Raw genomic sequence first — 13,274 nt, 5'->3', positions numbered from 1 at the left:
CGCAATCTCAAACGTCACAGTTAGTTTGTTTCAGCGTAATATAAGGTCAACACTGAGATAAACCTACTGAAAATAAACTTAGCAGGACAGAGCTTGACTTTTTGGCCTTTTAAAGATATTAAAAGGAGGCCCAATTGCCAACGTAAAGATACTAGCTACATAACCATGACGAGGAAATCTGGGTGGTCTAGGAATCCCGCACCCAATCCATAATTTCTGGTGGTTAGATGTACCACAACATTGCTAGTCTTGATTACTTTTAAACCAGAGTGGTGGTGGAAATGGCTGTCAAGTGACAGCTGATTTATGGCAACCCTGTATGGTTTCAGAGGCAAAAGATGAATGGAGGTGGTTTCCCCTTGCCTGCCTCTGCATAGCACCCCTGGAATTCCTTGGTGGTCTCTCATCCAACTACTAACCAGGGCTGACCCTGATGAGATCGGGCCAGCCTGGGCCATCCACACCAGGGCTCAAGCCAGAGTATGCATGCCCCCAAAACACAGATTTGAAGCTAACCATGGTTAGTGTTAGAGCAGACACAATAACGTCCTTGTTTGGTTACCTGTGAAAAGAGAAGAAAGGAGAACGTTCCCACACATGGGGAGGGGAGGATGACACAGAACATTCCCCTTCTCCTAGTTACGGCTATCAGGAAGATCATGTTTATCCCATGGATCTTTGTATTGCATGCTAGTGGTTTGCAGCTTATTTTTATTTTATTTTTTGTACTGTGAAGGTCTTTTTTCTGAAGTGTGAAACATGTTGGGATTCCCTTTTCCCTCTTTCAAAACAGCCTATGTTCACTCTCCAGAATGTGTTGCTCTCCACTACTCCGATGATAATATGAACGGAGTCAATTCCATGGGACAGCAACAGATTTGTGCAATCAGAGTCTTAACTTTTTTTTTTAAAGGAAATGCAGGTGCAGCGAAGCTGAGAACTTGATCACAGCAACAGCACTGTTGTGGGGGGAGGGAGAAGATGCTTATAGATCCCCTTTTGCAGGTGAGAAAGAAGCTGGAGAGGTGCATTGATTCCAAAATTTGCTTCTGTTCAGAGTGCCACTGCTCCGATAAAATTTGCGCACACACGTGCTGGAAGCCTGTACTTCCCTTAGATTAATAAAATAAAATCTTCTGAAAGACTGACCATGGGTCTCACTTTGCTGGGGTTGCCAACCTCCAGGTCGTCAAACTACGTATACCCACCGTGAAGAATGACAAAATTGCAATTTATATAAACAGCTAAATTTATGTAATGCAATTAATATCTTAATTTCTATGTACCAAAAATGTGCCGGCACTGACAAGAAAAGGTTTGGCTTTAACTGCTGTTTTGGAAACCTAGGATTGACCACCCAGCCTTAACCGGACGAATCTTAGAATCTTCACGATTTCCCACGAAGAAGTGGGTGAAACAGGCATTATCACTGGCCTGTTGGAGTCGTGTTTGTGAGCTTTATGGAAGTACAGAATGGAGAATAAATCGGCTGACAACCTCCGTCCCCTCCAGTTTTCAACAAGGTCAAATCATAGCAAGGACTCTTAATGGTTAGAATACATGGAGTCCACCTGCTGAATGAATTAATGTGACTGTCTCAGCAGTTTATAAGGGACACTAAAAGATTGCTGAATCTTTGGTACATAGAAATTGAGATATTAATTGCGTTACACAAATTTAGTTGCTTATATAAGTTGCAATTTCATCATTCTTCATGGTGTGTATACTTAGCTTGACAACCTATCCCGTGATCTCTCTACTTTTGTAACCTCCAAGTGGTGACTGGAGGTTGTCCACTATTACAACTACTCTCCAGGTGAAAGAGATCAGTTCCTCTAGAGAAAATGGCTACTTTGGAAGGCGGTCTTTATGACATTAAACCCCACTGGAGTCTCTCCCCTCCCCAAACCCCGCCCTCCTCAGGCTCCACCCCCCAAATTTCCTGGTATTTTCCAACCTAGATCTGACAAGCCTAATTACTGCTACTTATAGTCTGTAACAAAGCAGTCGAGGTGGATATTTCAGGTTTTTAGAACATAAGAACATAAGAGAAGCCAATGTTGGATCTAGTCCAACACTCTGTCACACAGTGGCCAAAAATACCAGGTGCCATCAGGAGGTCCATCAGTGGGGCCAGGACAACAGAAGCCCTCCCACTGTTGCCCCCCTCAAACACCAAGAATACAGAGCATCACTTGCCCCAGACTGATTGTTCCTATCTTTACCTTGTGGCTAATAGCCACTGATGGACTTCTGCTCCATATGCTTATCTAATTCCCTCTTGAAGCCGTGCATGCTTGTAGCCGCCACCTCCTCCTGTGGCAGTGAATTCCATGTGTTAATCACTCTTTAACTTACACAGTTTTAACTTACAAAGAAAAGGAGGCAAGGGAGAAACCTTTTCAATTGTGACCAAGTTTCTCTCCTATATACAGCATCTAAATGGGTGGTCAGTGACGATGAAAGGAATGGATACAGCTATTTCTATGACACCCAGGCAGGAGCTCAAACAGTTTTCCCATAAGGAGCAGAAAACTGTAGGAGACTAATTATTTTTTTATGAATCATCCATAACAAACCACACTCCTAACAAGTTCCCAAGTGATTTCATTTTAGATGGCAGGGAATTCAAACACCACCACCACCCCACTTAAAGCAGTGCTAACGTCATCAACGGCTTTGACTAAGGAAGCTAATACACGAAAGCTTCTCCAGGGACATTTAACAAATATACCTGCTGGCCAGATTATCGTGCATCAAACAAGCCAGGACCTCAATGCTAGACTGGAGGGCCCAGCAGGTTTGTAAAAATTCAGCACTAAAATATAGCAAGTATCAATACAAACTGTAGAATAAAAAATCCCAGTTGGTTTGTTTAACGTCAACACAGGATTCCCTTAGCCTTGTGCATCTCTTCCGTCTTTAAAACTTCAAACTGGCTCCATAGAGTGTAACTGGAATCACTGGGGAGAGGGCCACTTCGAGGTTCTATCCCTCCCACCCAGCAAGAGATCACATATATTTGTGGAAGGAGGCTACTCCCCCCCCCTCCCCTTTTAAATGAAAATAAATAAAATGCCTGTATTGGCCATTTACAACCCCTGGGGGGGAGGGGGGAGAGAAGGAGGACATACATGAAATACACCAGGGTTCCCCAACGTGGTGCCTGTGTGTGCCATGGCACTTGCTGACATCTTTCCAGATTGGCTGTGCAGATTAATGTTCTTTCGGCGGCATCTGCCGCTATAGTGTTCTTTTATTCTCCCTCTCACTCCTCTTTCCCAGTGTATTCTTAAAAATTACTCCTCATGTCCCCTGCGCTTGGGTTACTTCCAGGCCTGTAGCCATGGTGGGGGGAGGCTTGGGGTGACGCCCCCTCCTGAATGCGCCCTGCCCCTTCCTCTCCTGGCCACCCTCCCCCAGAAGGCAGAGGGGAGCCTGGAGTCTCAGAGCGGCTTACAATCTCTTTTCCTTTCCCCTCCCCACAACAGACACCCTGTGAGGTAGGTCGGGCTGAGAGAGCTCTTGACAGAAACAGCTCTTGAGAGAACAGCTCTGAGAGAACTTGTGACTGACCCAAGGTCACCCAGCAGACCGCACGTGAAGGAGTAGGGACTCAATCCCGGTTCTCCGAATTACAGTCTGCCGCTCTTAACCACTACACCAAACTGGCTCTCTTGGCGCAGTATAAAGAGTGTTGTGTTTTGAAGTTGAGAGATGAGGTTCAAATTTCTGCTCGGTCCGGAGGTTTAGAGCAGCAGACTCTGATCTGGAGAACTGGGCTTGACTCCTCCCTTCTCCACATGAAGCCTGCTGGGTGACCTTGGGCCAGTCACAGTTCCCTCAAGACACTCTCAGCCCTGGCCACCTCACAAGTTTCCTGTTGTGGGGGAGAGGAAGGGAAGGCGATTGTACCCCACCTTGAGACTCTTTAACGAAGAGAAAAGCAGGGTATAAAAACATTCTTCTTTTCGTACTGACGTCCCCAAGGCAACTCACTATCCCTTTGCTTGGCTCACCTAAGACAAAGTTAAACACGTGGATATGTTTAAGTAAAGATATATTGCAATTTTCCCTAGGGCCTGGGGATCAAGTAGCATGGGAAGTGGAATCAATAAAATCCACCTGTTCTTTGTAAAGTGAGCTTCAAAGGAGTTTTCAGTACATTTCCCTGGATCTAATCTAATTTGGATTTATTGGAGTCTTAGCAGCCCCTCAGAAGTAACTGTGAGCAATTTCTCATAAGGCCTATGACCTTAAAGAGAGATGTAGAAAGTATGAATGATATTCAGGTTTTCTCTAGTTACTACAAGTGAATGTAGACAAGTGAGGAACGCAATTAAAAGGTTAGATAGGATGGAGCAGATCAGTAATGACAACTTGGAACCAAAGCAGAGCATCTGATGTGAACTTTAAGAAGAGATTCTCAGTTCATCATGAAAATGACACTAATTTCAAACCTGCTTGTCAGCACTGCGAGAGGCATGATGCTACATGACGATAAAGGAGGACACGGCAAGATTTTAGAAAAAATAAACAGCACGCCTCCAGAAGTATAACAGATGCTAGTGTTTAAGGTACTGAGCTATGGTTCACAGTTAATCAGCGATGGGGTTGGCTGGGGGGAGTGACTGACTCTACGTCTTTTCTGTCTCTACTAGTCATGCTCTTAAAAACCACTTGAAACCACAATAGAGAATCACCAAGACAAAAGTTTCAGGCCCTGTAGCCATACTTCCATTCCAGACATTCTGGCTTGGATCAAACAAATTGTTTACAGAATGAATCTCTTTCTCCTTCTCCTTGTAAGTCATGTCCCCACTTTGGCAGTAGAAAAGAGTAAGAGCCCAGTAGCGAAATTTGTGGTAGGGTATGAGTTTTCGTGAGTCACTGATCACTTCTTTGGATACCTCACTTTGGGAGAGCCATAAAATCCTCTGAGTGTGATGTGGTAGGGGGTAACCTACAGCAAGACAGAGAATTAGGAGACCCCCCCCAACACATACCTTGTGCAAGAGATCACGCAAGTAGAAATTGCCCATTCCCCCATAAGTTGCAAGTTTTCCTCCTGCTCTATTGCACTCTCTCTTTGACGGCCCCATGACTCTCAGGAGCAGAGTGTGGGGGGACGCAGGGGGTTGCAAGGGGAAGGATGATTGTTTGGACCCACCCCACTATCGTCTGATCGAATTCTGACTGACAGCTTGAGTACAAAGTTTTTTAAAAATCAAAGCAGCAGTAGAAATCAGAGAATGTTAATAACGAAAGGGTTCCATCTACCTCAAATTGACTCAGCAAGTGTAAAATTCTGAGAATCACTATCTCATAGACTGAAGCAGCACACAGAGTGTGTTATCTCAGAGGCTCACGGAGCATTATGTTCATTCCCATCACTCCAGCATGCCATTCTGTCAAGTTTGTTCTCCTGAGCCATATTATAGCTTTCAGGCATCACCAGTTGAGCGTGAACAGACCGGGTATGGGGCTGCTAAGCCCCTGATCCCCATGATCTAAAGAAATCTCAATTGGGTGACAGTGTGATGTCATGATTGGGGAAACCCAGAAACAAATTGCAGAAACTCTATGGTTTTACCACAGTGTTTCCGGTGATTCCTAGAGAGACATGCCATCAGTGACGGCACCTTCCATGTTCCCCCCTCGGTCCCCCAATGGTTAGCAGGCCATACCCACCATAGTTCCTCAAGCCAGAAAGGACCTGTCATTTTTGCCTCTGTTTCTTGATTTATACACGCTAATATCATATAAAAATAAGGTATTTAACCATAATTCAAGCTTATTCTATTATGTGTGAAATGTAAAACATTCTCTCTTTAGCACTAGCAAAATAAAGCAGGTGGGTAATGAAAGATCTTACCGGAAGATGATTAAGTGGCACATCAACTTGACCAAGGAAATCGTCTCTGGTCTGTTAACAAAAAAGGAAAGTATGCTTATTAACTCAATTGCAACAGCAGAGGATCGAAACAAGGAGCAGATAAACAAAGACAACTGTGTTGACACTCTGTCACCATTAGCACCACTGTTATCTACCGGAGCCCCTAAATATCTGTCCCATTAAAGATCTTCTAAATGTCTTCTGTTGACAGGGAAAGTTTTAAGCTACACTTTGAAGTAAAATTCCACTTGTAGCTCATATTGCAACTGCTTTCTTGCATGCTGAACTTGTATATAGTGGTCCCTAAAAATGGAAGCTACCTGTAAATGCGCTATACTGTAAGGAATGGCTCATATGAAACTTCAGATATAGATAAAATAAAACACTGACTCCATTTTAAAACATGCATACAAAACATGAATAAATGAGGTAATAAATGTAGCTCATATTGCAACTGCTTTCTTGCATGTTGAACTTGTATATAGTGGTCCCTAAAAATGGAAGCTACCTGTAAATGCGCTATACTGTAAGGAATGGCTCATATGAAACTTCAGATATAAATAAAATAAAACACTTTGTGTATCTGACTCCATTTTAAAACATGCATATAAAACATGAATAAATGAGGTAATAAATGTGGTAAAAGGACAGGAAATATAACTTTTTTGCATCATGCCACCCCAGGGTGTTCCTAGTAACTGCTAATGCTTTTATTAAACATGTAGGAAAAGCAAGTTATCCTGTCTGTAGAATACTAATGGCCCAGTAAAATTTCAGTATGCTCCTTGATGCTCATATATGCACTTGATTATAGAAATTTCCTTATTCATTCCAATGGACAGACCTGAGCCACACATCAAAAGTACATGGACAGCCAGTGTAGTGTAATATTTAGAGTGCTGGACTCAGATCTGGGTACAGCTGCCAACTCCCATTAGGGAAATTCCTGGAGAATTGAACGTGGAACCTGGGGATGGAGGAGTTTGGAGAGAGGAGGGACCTCAGCAGGGGTCATTTCCTGTGGGAGCGCACAGGAGCGGAGCTCCGGCAGTAAGGAGCCCAGGGGGCGGGCACATGCAACAAGCCCCGCCCCCTGCTCCCAGCAGCCCTCAGTCAGGCCACGAGGAGCAAGAAGCAGCCAAGTAAGTTGCAGAGCGCCCCCCCCCCCGGCCCGCCTTCAGGTACAAGCTCTCCCTCCTCTGTGAGGACAGATCTGCGTGTTCGCCCCACCCCACCACCAAATAGCTAGCAATCCAAAACAGTCCAGTGGAGCCTGAGCGGTGGGTGTTGCCTTCTGACACACTTTCGGTGATGTCAGGGGGCGTGGCATATGCAAATAAGTTATGCTCATAAGTTATGCTAATGAGCTCCTGCACCTCCTTTTCTACGAAATGACCCCTGGACCTCAGCAGGCTATAAGCCATAAAATCCACCCTCCAAAGTGGCCATTCTCTCCAGGGGGGACTGGTCTTAGTAGTTTGGAGATCACTTTTAATTCCAGGAGATCTGGCAACCCTGGATCCATGAGACCTAGATTTAAGTCCCACTGACCAATGAAGGGCATGGGGTGACAGTATACCATTCACACTTTCTCAGTCTAACCTAGCTCACAAAGTTGTGATGGGGATGAAAGGGGGAAAGGAGAGCCGTGCATGCCACCCTGAACTCCACTGCAACTGAGGAAAGGCGGGATAAAAATGTACCTTTTTTTAACATTCTTTATAGTCCACCTTTTTCACTGAGGCTCAAGGTAGATACTAGATGGATAAAGATGTATACCCATTCATGTCCCTCCACTGCCATGAATGAGGAAAGTTACCACACCAGGATAACTAGTTGTACAAACTAGATCTCCACTGGCCACCAGCCAACACCAGAATGGGGTAGGGATGCCAGCCTCCAGGTGGGACCTGGGGATCCCCTGGAATTACAGCTCATCTCCAGACTTCAGAGATCAGTTTCTCTGGAGAAAAAGGATGCTTTGGAGGGTGGGTTCTATAGCACTGTACCCCGCTGAGGTCCCTGTCCTCTCCAGGCTCCACCCACAAATCTCCAGACGTTTTTCAACTTGGATCTAGCAACCCCCCATCCCCCCCACCAGTGGCCAGGGGAGACCTGGCAACCCTAGACGAGGGGTAAGTCTGCAAAGCATCTTACATTGGTCTCCATTTTGTCCTCATAGTGACCTTGAGAGTTCAGTTAGCCTGAGAGAGCCCAAGGCCACCCAGCAAGCTTTCGGGGCACAGTGGGGATTTCAAACCTGGGCCTCCCCAGATCCTAGTCAAAGACTCTAATCACTATACCACACTGGCTCTGATGGAGCTAGGCTTCTCCCTTGACCGCCAGGATGAGAAGCAGCACCTGTGTGAGCGGGTCAGCTCCTTGGCACCCATCTTGGAAACCACCAGCACAGAGCTGGGGCCCACATGGGATAAGGGGGGGGGGGTGGCAGCCAAGATCACAGTTGCCAAGGTGACAAGCCTACTCCCCAGCCAGCATCAAGGCCGCTTCCAGTGGTGGCTAGGCCTGTTGCCCTGGAAACCAGAGAATGATAAGACTCCAGTGCCCCAAGAGACAAGGTGGGAGGGCTGGAAGGGGGCGGGACCAGTTCGGGGGAGTTAAACCCCACCCAATCCCAGCTGAGGAGGATTCCCTGCCCTGCTCTTGGCAAGCACAAGAGCTGATGGGCTAGAAGAGGCAGCAGAATTCTCCCTTCCAGGTCTGAGGCCTACTGTGGGCCGGAAGCCCTCACTGCATATGCCCCCACCACTGTGGCGCCACAAGTGGAACCCTAGTATAAGTACATTCCTGCGCGTTCTCCCCCCGTTGCCCTTGTCTCTGTATTTCCTCTGGCTCTTTCCGTAATCTTTGCTTTCCCATCCTCAAATTTTAGATTGACAGCTCCTTGGGCTAGGGGTCTGTCTTTATGTTGCTTTGCACAGTTCCACATTTATTGATGGTGCCATAGAAATAAATAAAGTCACAACGGGCTTATTTCAAAAAGGCAAAGAGAGAGCATTCACCATCCATTCATTGACCAGCAAGAAACAGAACTAGGTTAATGTGTGTTGTGTGTGTGTGTGTGTGTGTGTGTGTGTGTTCTGCAAAAGCTGCCTTGGGAACAGATAGCTGAAAGGGGGGGGGGGATATTTTTTAAAATAAAATATATTTTAAAATAAAAATAACATTAAAGAGGAAAATCTGAAATATATGCTTGGCAAGCAATCTGGTTTCTACGTACAGTTCTCCCTAAATGCTAGTTGGCGGTTCAGAGAAATTGTTCTCTGCTGGGTTCCTCTGCCTGATATATTCATGGAGACTTGTGATCTAAATGCATCACTGGCTGCCCGATTTAAACCTCGCTCTTTCACATCAGGCAAAAACAAATTAGATGGAGGTTCCTGAAATGTCCAATTGTTTTGTCATTTGGGAAATTAACCATTAACAACCAGCCGACAATAACAACAAAAAGAGAACCGACTTTGCTTATTCCTAAAATGGGAAAGGGGAAGGAGAGAAATATAAATTCCACAAGGGTAATGCCATTACAGTGCAATCACCAATTGAGTTATGTCTTTCGAAGGCCGCTGACTTCAACAGACTTAAGAAAGGTGCAACTGCTATTGTGGCACAGCCTGGCATCAGATGCATGAAATATACTCTCAGTTAGCAGATGCAGATACACGCACACAGGTTAGGGTTCCCTTTTGCCTACTTACTAGGGTTTAGTGTTGCCAACCTCCAGGTAGCACCAGGATACCTCCCGCTATTATAATTGATCTCCAGACAACCAAGATCAGTTCCTCTGGAGAAAAATGACTGCTTTGGAGGGTGGACTCTATGGTATTATACCCTGTTGAGGTCCCTACCTACCCCAAACCCCGCCTTCCCTAGGCTTCATCCCCAAAATCTCCACATATTTCCCAACCTGGATCTGGCAACCCTCCAGGCAACAGAAGTCAGTTCTTCTGGAGAAAATGGTTGCTTTGGAGGATGCAACCATCCAAGCAACAGAAGTCAGTTCCTCTGGAGAAAATGGTTGCTTTGGAGGATGGAATCTACAGTCCCTCCCCTCTCCAAACTCTACCCTGCTCAGGCTCCACCCCCATATCTCTAGGAATTTTCCAGTCTCGAGCTGGCATTCTTTATGGTGGGAGACCTCCAGGTAACTGTGGCCCTTCCTCACTGATAAGTCACCTGGTCAGTGGGCTGAAAATTGGACCAAATGGGGGAAGATGATAATCTTGGTGGGAATAATAAAAAATAAGGCCTTGTCTACTTACCAGAAGTTCTGACCACAGAGTTCCTGGCAATTCCTAGAGCTTCCTGGAAGTGAAAAAGACTCCTTCTAGACCACACCAGAAACTCTATGGTCAAAACTTCCAGTAAATAGATAAGGCCTTATTTCTCTTTTCAATTTTTCTCCTGGGATGCTGCCCCCCCCCCCCAACCCTCCTACTAGTTGCTTGGCAACCCTAATACCGGTAACAGAATAGAAATATTGTGAACTGCAGAGTTCAAAAGCTTTGAAAGGCAAGAAAGATCATTTGTAACACTGCAAGAATTATTGTGAATGATAGCAACATGAAAGGAGATCTGAGTCACTCTACACCAGGGGTGGCCAAACTTGTTTAACGTAACAGCCGCACAGAATAAATGTCAGGTGTCTGAGAGCTGCAAGACATGAACAGATATTACACACACGTTTTTATTGAAAAATATGCAAAGTTGCTTTTTTATTAACATTAAATTAGACTGTGTGAAAGAGCCACATGCGGCTCCTGAGCTGCAGTTTGGCCACCCCTGATCTACGTTATAATTCAGATCAGTTGTTGATCTCTGCAACATCAGAAGTCAGTTGACTGGACTGCCTCAGATACAGGTTCATTAGGCAACAATTAATTCCTCAGCTACTATGCCAAGACTACAAACAAATCCTTCCTTTTTACCACGGTATGAACTCAATCTATTTACAATTATGCAACTGTGTAAGGCTACAACTGAAACATCCACCCAACTAGCACTGTGTGCCCGAGGGTACTCTAGATCCATGGCAAAAAAGGTTTCTAAAACTGAGGGGAGTTTACTTACTAGCTTCATGTATACTCCACCCTCCCCTCTAATGGGGACCCAAAGTGGCTTACACAATTCTTGTCTCCTCCATTTTATCCTCACAACAACCAAGCAAGGCAGGTTAAGCTGACCACATGTGACTGGCCTAGATCATGGGGCAAGCTTCCATGGCAAACTGGGGATTCAAACATGGGTCTCACAGATCCCAGTCCATGGGTTCCAATGGGGGTCCTGTGAGCATCTTTTTAACACTACATGTTTCAGAGATTTTCATTCATACTAATGAAGACACGCACTAGGAATGATGAATTATCTTTCAAAACAAAATCATGAGATACCTGCAGGGCAAAAGAAGTGTTTCTTTTCTAAGCAAGTGCATTAGAGGGCTTATCGTTCACTTATGAAAGAATCTAATAACATAGCGATAGAAACAAACCAAACGCTTCTAGAGTGGATGCTTTGCCATGTTTCTGTTACAGATCGGCCTCCTATACGTCTTTTTTAAAAAGGATCTTAGATTCTAGTTTTTGTAATTGTAATTTAATTTCTGTTGTAAGCGGCCTTGAGTTCCGTAAGGTGGCTAACAAATGTTTCAAATAAATAAACAATGCATTAATTAATAGCCCCCTGTTAAGTGAAATGAAAGGGAATCTTCTTATTAATCAGAAGTATTTGTCACCTGTGTCTCTCTACTGCACAAATCCCGAGTCACCATAACCTCTGACAACTGACATTTCTTGTGGCTATTTTTAAGGTGGTAAAATCCTGCCAATTCCTCCGCACATGCTCTCTCTCTCGCGCACACATGCACACACTTCTCCCTTAAACAACTGCACCCACTGCTTTAAAACATTTTGCTTGGGGTCCCGTGAGCATCTTTTTAACACTACATGTTTCAGAGATTTTCATTCATACTAATGAAGACACGCACTAGGAATGATGAATTATCTTTCAAAACAAAATCATGAGATACCTGCAGGGCAAAAGAAGTGTTTCTTTTCTAAGCAAGTGCATTAGAGGGCTTATCGTTCACTTATGAAAGAATCTAATAACATAGCGATAGAAACAAACCAAACGCTTCTAGAGTGGATGCTTTGCCATGTTTCTGTTACAGATCGGCCTCCTATACGTCTTTTTTAAAAAGGATCTTAGATTCTAGCTTTTTTAATTGTAATTTTATTTCTGTTGTAAGCGGCCTTGAGTTCCATAAGGTGGCTAATACATGTTTCAAATAAATAAACAATACATTAATTAATAGCCCCCTGTTAAGTGAAATGAAAGGGAATCTTCTTATTAATCAGAAGTATTTGTCACCTGTGTCTCTCTACTGCACAAATCCCGAGTCACCATAACCTCTGACAACTGACATTTCTTGTGGCTATTTTTAAGGTGGTAAAATCCTGCCAATTCCTCCGCACATGCTCTCTCTCTCGCGCACACATGCACACACTTCTCCCTTAAACAACTGCACCCACTGCTTTAAAACATTTTGCTTTTTCTGCTGACTTTATCTGGCAAACCTTGGGACTTTGATGCTATTTCTGCTTGGGTTTTGAAATTGCCAGCTATCATTTTAAATGAACAGCTGCTTGCAATGATATTATTATTTTATTATCATTGCAAACAGACCAGAGTGCTATTATTGATGGATGGAAGGGATACAAATACTGGTGGTAAAAAAGTTAGACTCGAGTCCAGTAGCACCTTAAGAGACGAACAGGGTATGAGGTTATGAAAGGCAAAGTTCTCTTTGTCAGATAACAAAGGTATGTGACCAATGGAGTTTGGACTCTTGAAAGCTCATATGGTGAAAATCCTGTTGGTCTCTAACGTGCTACTGGACTTGAATCCAGCTCTTCTGTTGAAGACCAACACGGTTACTCTCTGAAACTGTCGTGCAGGTTAAAAAAAAATGCACGTAACACTGCTAAGAACATAAGAACATAAGAGATGCCAATGTTGGATCAGGCCAAAGGCCCATCCAGTCCAACACTCTGTATCACACAGTGGCCAGAAATACCAGGTGCCATCAGGAGGTCCACCAGTGGGGCCAGGACATTAGAAGCCCTCCCACTGTTGACCCCCCCCCAAGCACCAAGAAGACAGAGCATCACTTGCCCCAGAGTAGAAGGACTTCCTTTTATCCGTTCTAACCCGACCGCTCAGCAATTTCATGGAGTGCCCACGAGTTCTTGTATTGTGAGAAAGGGAGAAAAGTACCTCTTTCTCTACCTGCTCTTTCCCATGCATAATCTTATAAACCTCGATCATGTCACCCCTCAGTCGTCGTTTCTCCAAGCTAAAG

General features: G+C 44.6%; 1 protein-coding gene across 9 annotated transcripts in view; it reads right to left on the bottom strand.

The window, feature by feature from the left end:
• NEDD4L (neural precursor cell expressed, developmentally down-regulated 4-like, E3 ubiquitin protein ligase) overlaps positions 1-13,274 on the bottom strand; it is a 270,488-nt gene that overhangs the window by 109,242 nt on the left and 147,972 nt on the right. For all 9 annotated transcript variants that reach the window (XM_015416887.1, XM_015416886.1, XM_015416888.1 and 6 more), the window contains one exon: positions 5,876-5,926. Coding sequence is in view for 6 of the 9 variants with exons in the window: in XM_015416880.1 (XP_015272366.1) it covers positions 5,876-5,926 (51 nt within the window). In the remaining 3 variants the exon portion in view is untranslated. The remainder of the gene's footprint in view (positions 1-5,875; positions 5,927-13,274) is intronic.

Source organism: Gekko japonicus, unplaced genomic scaffold (assembly GCF_001447785.1).
Source record: "Gekko japonicus isolate JY-2015 unplaced genomic scaffold, Gekko_japonicus_V1.1 scaffold278, whole genome shotgun sequence".
Taxonomy (NCBI): domain Eukaryota; kingdom Metazoa; phylum Chordata; class Lepidosauria; order Squamata; family Gekkonidae; genus Gekko; species Gekko japonicus.
The sequence above is the reverse complement of the archived record's forward strand: the minus strand, read 5'-3'. Positions and strand labels throughout refer to the sequence as shown.